The 6,223-nt window shown below is 48.1% G+C and overlaps 1 protein-coding gene across 1 annotated transcript; it reads left to right on the top strand.

Moving 5' to 3' along the window:
* The first annotated feature begins 246 nt into the window (after positions 1-246).
* Positions 247-5,807, top strand: CMTR2 (cap methyltransferase 2). Its single transcript, XM_038754842.1, has 2 exons — positions 247-415; positions 2,523-5,807. The coding sequence occupies exon 2, from the start codon at positions 2,542-2,544 to the stop codon at positions 4,846-4,848; it is 2,307 nt and encodes a 768-aa protein (XP_038610770.1). The 5' UTR covers positions 247-415; positions 2,523-2,541; the 3' UTR covers positions 4,849-5,807.
* The last annotated feature ends 416 nt before the right edge of the window (positions 5,808-6,223 follow it).

Below are 6,223 nucleotides of genomic sequence, written 5' to 3'. Positions count from 1 at the left end.
GGCACATAATAAGCGCTTAATAAGTGCCATTATTATTATTAGTAGTAGTATTAGTATTCCCTCCTCAGAGCCGACTGAGGCGACCAGGCCACTTCGAGGGCGCATGCGCGGCGGGGTGGGCGGGGCCAACGCTCGCTCCTTCAAGGGAGGCCCTCGGAGGCGACGTGACGTGAGGACGCACGCCGACGTGGTGACGCACGGGGTCCGTGACGTCATCCCCCTTCCCTCACCGTGGGGCCTGCGAATCCCCGGATGGAGCCAGACCCTGCTGTGTGGGCCGCTAGGGACCAGAGTTGTGTCACCCCCCATCCCACCAACAAAACAACCGCAAAACACAACCAACAAACACAAAATACAGGGGGTGACACACTCCATGACGCCGGGCAGCTCACTGAACCGTCCCGTGCATCAAGGGGTAAGATGGAGACAGTATCCTTGGCAACCTCGTCGTGATGATAATGATGATGGTGTTTAAGAGCTTATGTCAGCGCCTAGAACAGTGCTTCGCACATAGTAAGCGCTTAACAAATGCCATCATCATTAGGGTTATTATTAAGCGCTTCCTGTGTGCCCAGCACATAGTCGATACAAGGTAATCAGCCCTTAGAACAGTGGCTTTTTCCAGTAAGCCACAATACTTCTCTACTTAACAAATACCATTATTATTATTATTATCACGTTGTCCCACGTGGGGCTCACAGTCTTAAACAGTGCTTGGCACATAGTAAGCACTTAACAAATACCGTAACTATTAATTATTATTATTATTATTATTATTATTATGAATCCCCATTTTACAGATGAGGTCACTGAGGCCCAGTGAAGTGACTTGCCCAAAGTCACACAGATGGTAAGTGGAGGAGCCGGTATTGGAACCCGCAACCTCTGACTCTGAAGCCCGGGCTCTTTCCACAAGACCACGCTGCTTATACAAGACCAAGCGCTTAGTACAGTGCTCTCCACACAGTAAGCGCTCAATAAATACGATTGATTGATTGTAGTGTTGGCTGGAGGAGTGACCAGCAGAATGCTTTGCACATAGTAAGCGCTTAACAGATGCCATTAAAAAAAAAACGTGGTTGTGAAGCACTCCCGGCCCCATCAACCCAAGAAGGACACTGTCTGAGCGCCATTCGGTGGATTTGGCGCCCTTGGGTTTTGCCGCTGGTTTGCGATGTGAACCTGGACCAACTTGAATATTATTGGTGCCTTCCTTTTCCTGGCCTGCAACGTGGGGCCGAGCCCACTCGTGTGGACTTTCAGGATTGTTCATTCAGTCGCATTTATTGAGCGTCTACTATGTGCAGAGCACTGTACTAAGCGCTTGGAAAGTACAATTTGGCACCAGATTGTTGTGTGGCTAGCGCCGGCCACCGAACCTCCCCTGCCAGTCGCTACTACTGCTCGATGAAAGGAACACGCCAACAACTTAAAACTGAAGGAACAAAGTCGAATCCGCCTTTTCCAAACATCTTTTCGAAGCGTTTTTTAAAATGTTAGGGAGTAAAATCGCAACGCCTCACTGTAGCCTAGGTCGAATGGCCAAGGGTGTAACTTTTTATTATTATTTTTTTATTTCTGGTTGGTATTGCATAGAACGATGGGGGAACATAACCTCTCTTTGGAAAATTTCTGGAATGTCAATAACTTTTCCTTTCTTAATTTCCTTAATTTTTTTTTTTTATCTGTGTGTGTGTGTGGTGGGAGCTCATCACCCCCTACAATGGTATCATTATTGTTCTAATAATGAGAACAATTTCAATTAGGATAGTACGATTGCACCATGGCTGTGTTGCCCTCAGTGTTAAAAAACTGATTGGAAAATGCTTTGAACGTTGAGGGGTAGGAGTGGGGGAAAGCTGCGAAATGAATGGAAAGAAGTTACATTGAAGGGCCTGACTATTGCACTCAGACACTAGAAAATAGATTAGCTGAACTCATTCTGAGCCTTTTGGGGCTGTTTGTTGATTTCTTCTTCTCCCAGGCCACCCTTTTCACGGAATGTAGAATTCAGGGCCCATTTTGTTCAAAAAACAAGGATCTTTTGGATTAAAAATAACGTCAGCACTATCACAAGCACAAAGACGTTTCTGTAGTCCCCCTCCTCCATCTGTTCAAGGTGAAAATGGGTGAGGGAGGAGGGGAGAGGAGGATCTGGAAATATGTGAAACTCTGTCAGGCCAAGGCCTAAGTAGAGTTCTGACAGTGTAAAAACACCTGCAAACTTCAAATGATGATAAATAGGTTCTGAGGGTAGGAAAAAATATTTTTGCATTATTTGGTTTTCTGTCTTCGGTGAGACCCCTAAGTAGAGTTCTGACAGTGTAAAAATACCTGCAGACTTCAAATGATGATAAATAGGTTCTGAGGGCAGGAAAAAAATATTTGTGCATTATTTGGTTTTCTGTCTTCAGTGAGACCACTGACTTTGTAGGATTTGTCGTAACCGTTTTCTTTTTGAAGAAGCTGTCTCAGAAGGGTGCATTTGCGTAGCTCAGCCATGTCTCTCTTCATTCTCCTAGGCTTGAGGTTAATTTGAAAATGAATAATTTGAAGAAACTTCCTGCCGAGCAAGCTGCAAACCTTGAAAAGTTCAGCCCCGATGTCCTGGCGGATATTTCTGAACTCTTTTCAAAGAAGTTTACGTACACCAAACCGCCCAACGACGAGTGGCGCCTACCGGATCCCGGTGATGCATTCACCCAGGACCACAAAGAATTCAACTCGCTCCTTGTTTTAAAGGACTCCCTGAATGAAGTAAAAAATCTGTTGAGCGATAAGAAGTTGGATGAGTGGCACGAGCACACTTCCTTCACCAATAAAGCGGGGAAAATCATTCCTCACGTGAAGAAAACCGTCAACGCAGAGCTGTGCACGCAGGCTTGGTGCAAATTCCATGAAATTGTGTGTAGCTTCCCCCTCATCCCCCAGGAAGCTTTTGAGCATGGCGAGCTAAATTCGGTGCACCTCTGCGAAGCCCCTGGAGCGTTTATAGCGAGTCTCAACCACTATTTAAAGTCTCACCACATCCCCTGCGACTGGAACTGGGTAGCCAACACTCTCAATCCGTACCACGAGGCTAATGACAACATAATGATGATTATGGATGACCGGCTTATCGCCAATACCTTGCCCAGGTGGTACTTCGGCCCGGAGAACACCGGCGACGTCATGACGCTGAAACATCTGACGGGACTTCAACATTTCATAGGGAGCCTGGCCACCGTTCACTTGGTGACGGCTGACGGCAGTTTCGATTGCCAAGGAAATCCGGGGGAACAGGAGGCTCTGGTCTCTCCTTTACACTACTGTGAAGTAGTCACTGCCCTGATGATTCTAGGGAGCGGAGGGTCCTTCGTCCTGAAGATGTTCACTCTTTTCGAGCACTGCTCCGCCAATCTGCTGTACCTTTTGAACTGTTCCTTTGAGGAAGTTCACGTCTTCAAACCCGCAACCAGCAAGGCTGGGAACTCGGAAGTCTATGTGGTGTGCCTGAACTTTTTGGGCAGAGAAGCCGTCCATCCTTTGTTAACCAAGATGATGCAGCATTTTGAAGCCGAGAAGGTGGGCCGAGCCCTCTTCCCCCGAGACGCGATTCCAGAATCGTTCCTGAAGTGTCACGAGGAATGTTGTGTGTTCTTTCATAAATCTCAGTTAGAGACCATTTCTGAAAACATCCGCCTGTTCGAGAGCATGGGAGAAGAAGAGCAAGCGAAGCTGAATAATTTAAGGGACTGTGCCGTGGAACTCTTCATGCTGAAGTTCCAATTGAAGCCTCTGGCCCGGAACAACTGGCTGGTAAAGAAATCGAACATCGGTTGCAGCATGAACGCAAAATGGTTTAGGCAGCGGAACAGATACTTCAGGACCTATAACGAAAGGAAGATGCTGGAAACCCTTTCCTGGGCTGACAAGTTGGCCAAAGGTTACTTCGACCGTTGGGTCGAAGACCACGCTCTAATCAGTACGGGGCAAAGTTGTATTTTAGAAGGATCCCCTTCTAACCTGGAGTGCCACTCGTGGTGTGTCTTAGAGGGAAAGAAACTGCCCAGAGTCAAGTGTTCACCTTTCTGTGATGGTGAGATTTTGAAGACTCTCAATGAAGCTCTCGAGAAGTCATTCGGCGATGCCTGGGGCTCGGGTGGCCCCTGCAGACAGAAGGGGCCACCCTGTCCTTCCTGCCACGTTCTTTCCGCGGACCTGGTTTTCTCCGAGTTACTGAACCTCACCCAGAGCCTTCCGGACAGTTCAGCCGAAGGAATCGGCGCACAGATCAAGTGCGTGGTGGTGGGCTTGCCATCCCTCTGCGGCATCGAAAGCCGCACGTATGCGGAAGTTAGACTCCAGGATTCCGCCCCGCTCCTGGCCTTCAGCTGTTCCTTGCTTCATGACGGAGAACCAAGGTATCAGCGACAGCTTTTAGACTGTCTCCTGTGTTCGCTGCAACAGCTGCAGCCAGGCGACGCGTTGATTTTGCCCGTGCTGTCTTGTTTCACCCGATTCTCTGCCGGCCTTGTCTTTATCCTGCACCACTGCTTCAGCAGCATCGCGTTTGCTTGCCCCATATCGTCCGAGCCTCTGGGGAGCTGTGCGGTACTGTTGTGTGTTGGCTATCGGGCTCTCCCGAGTCCAGTCACCCAGTACCTGCGGAACCTGAGCCAACTGACCCGTGACTTAATTGACTCGGACGCGTCTCGGCAGGTTTTACAGTTTGTACCGATGGAGGCGGTCCTGAAGGGAACTCTGCTAGAGTTTCTGTGGGATTTGAACACTGCCATTGCCAAAAGGCAGCTGCATCTGATCGTTCAAGGACAGCAGCAGGGCAAGACCGGCCATCTTCAATTATAAAACCGCGCCCTTAGCTTTCGTTTCAGATAATTCCCCTTGCAGGGGCGGGGGCAACTAAAATTTTTCAACTTTGTTCTCCTCACCTCATCCTGACACTTTGGGAACTTCAGTAAGGAGAAGGGGCCGCCTTTGGCAGCGTTCGGGAGTCTTAATTTCCACAAAACTATCGTCTGGTTCCAATCAGTTGTATTTATCGAGCGCTTACCGTGTGTAGAGCACCGTACTAAATGCTTGGGAGAGTATACTATAATGGTTTGTAGACACGTTCCTTGCCCACCGTGAGCTTTCAGTCTGCCCCTAGACTTGGCGGGCAGAGGGTGGTTCTCCAGGTGGTGGAGATTTGGAGATGAAATGAAATTCTAGACATGGAAAAGGGATGTTCTTTGTGGCTAAACCGATAGCTCGACCCGCTAAACTGAAAGCTCACCGTGGGCAGGGAATGTGTCCGTTTATTGTTGTACTCTCTCAACCTTAGTACAGTGCTCTGTACTAATACAATTGAGTCCAATAAATACGATTGAATGAATGGATTGACTTCCTTTCCCTTCCCTCAGCCCGTTTGCTACTCGATAACACAACTTACTGCGAGTTTGTCCTGTGAACGTCCGACTGGAGAGTGAGTAATTGTCATTGGTAGAGGAGAGGGGTCGTTGGTGAGTAACACCGATCGCTCCGTTTTGTATCATTGAGAACTCACTGCGTGCAGAGCACTGTACTAAGCACTCGGGAGACTACAGTATAACAGCCGGTAGACACTTTCCCTGTCCAAAAGGACCCCTTTATTTCAAGTCTGTTTTCGATCTCAGGTGTTGGCATATTTTCTTTCGGCCACTGTGCTAGTAGTACACCTGTCATCTTCGATTAAAATGGAACTGGGTTTGCCGTCGGTCTGTTTCTGTAGATGTTCAGCCAACAGTCCCTTTCCATTAAACTCAAGTGATACCAGCTGAGAGTGAAGCAAGAGGTCACATTCAAAACAGTGGAAAATGATTTGACAGGTCTTCATACCCTGTCTGCATGATAAAAGATTTCAATTAGTTGCGGCCCATTAGCGCTCAGTGAAAGGGATAATTTTTCAAAGTTCAAATCCAAGTGGGTATAATATTGCAGGCTCCTTGAGGGCAGAGCCTCGATTCTGCCTTCTGGAGATAACAGTAATAATAATAATTATGGTATTTGTTAAGCGCTTACCATGTGCCAAGCACTGTTCTCGGCGCTGGGGGAGATACGATGTGAGCAGGTTGTCCAACATGGGGCTCACAGTCTTAAGCCCCATTTTACAGATGAAGTAACCGAGGCACAGAGAAGCTGAGTGACCTGCCCAAAGTCACACAGCTGACAAGTGGCGGAGCCTGGGATTAGAACCCATGACCTC

Source organism: Tachyglossus aculeatus, chromosome 11, assembly GCF_015852505.1.
Source record: "Tachyglossus aculeatus isolate mTacAcu1 chromosome 11, mTacAcu1.pri, whole genome shotgun sequence".
NCBI classification, from domain to species: Eukaryota; Metazoa; Chordata; class Mammalia; order Monotremata; family Tachyglossidae; genus Tachyglossus; species Tachyglossus aculeatus.
The sequence above is the reverse complement of the archived record's forward strand: the minus strand, read 5'-3'. Positions and strand labels throughout refer to the sequence as shown.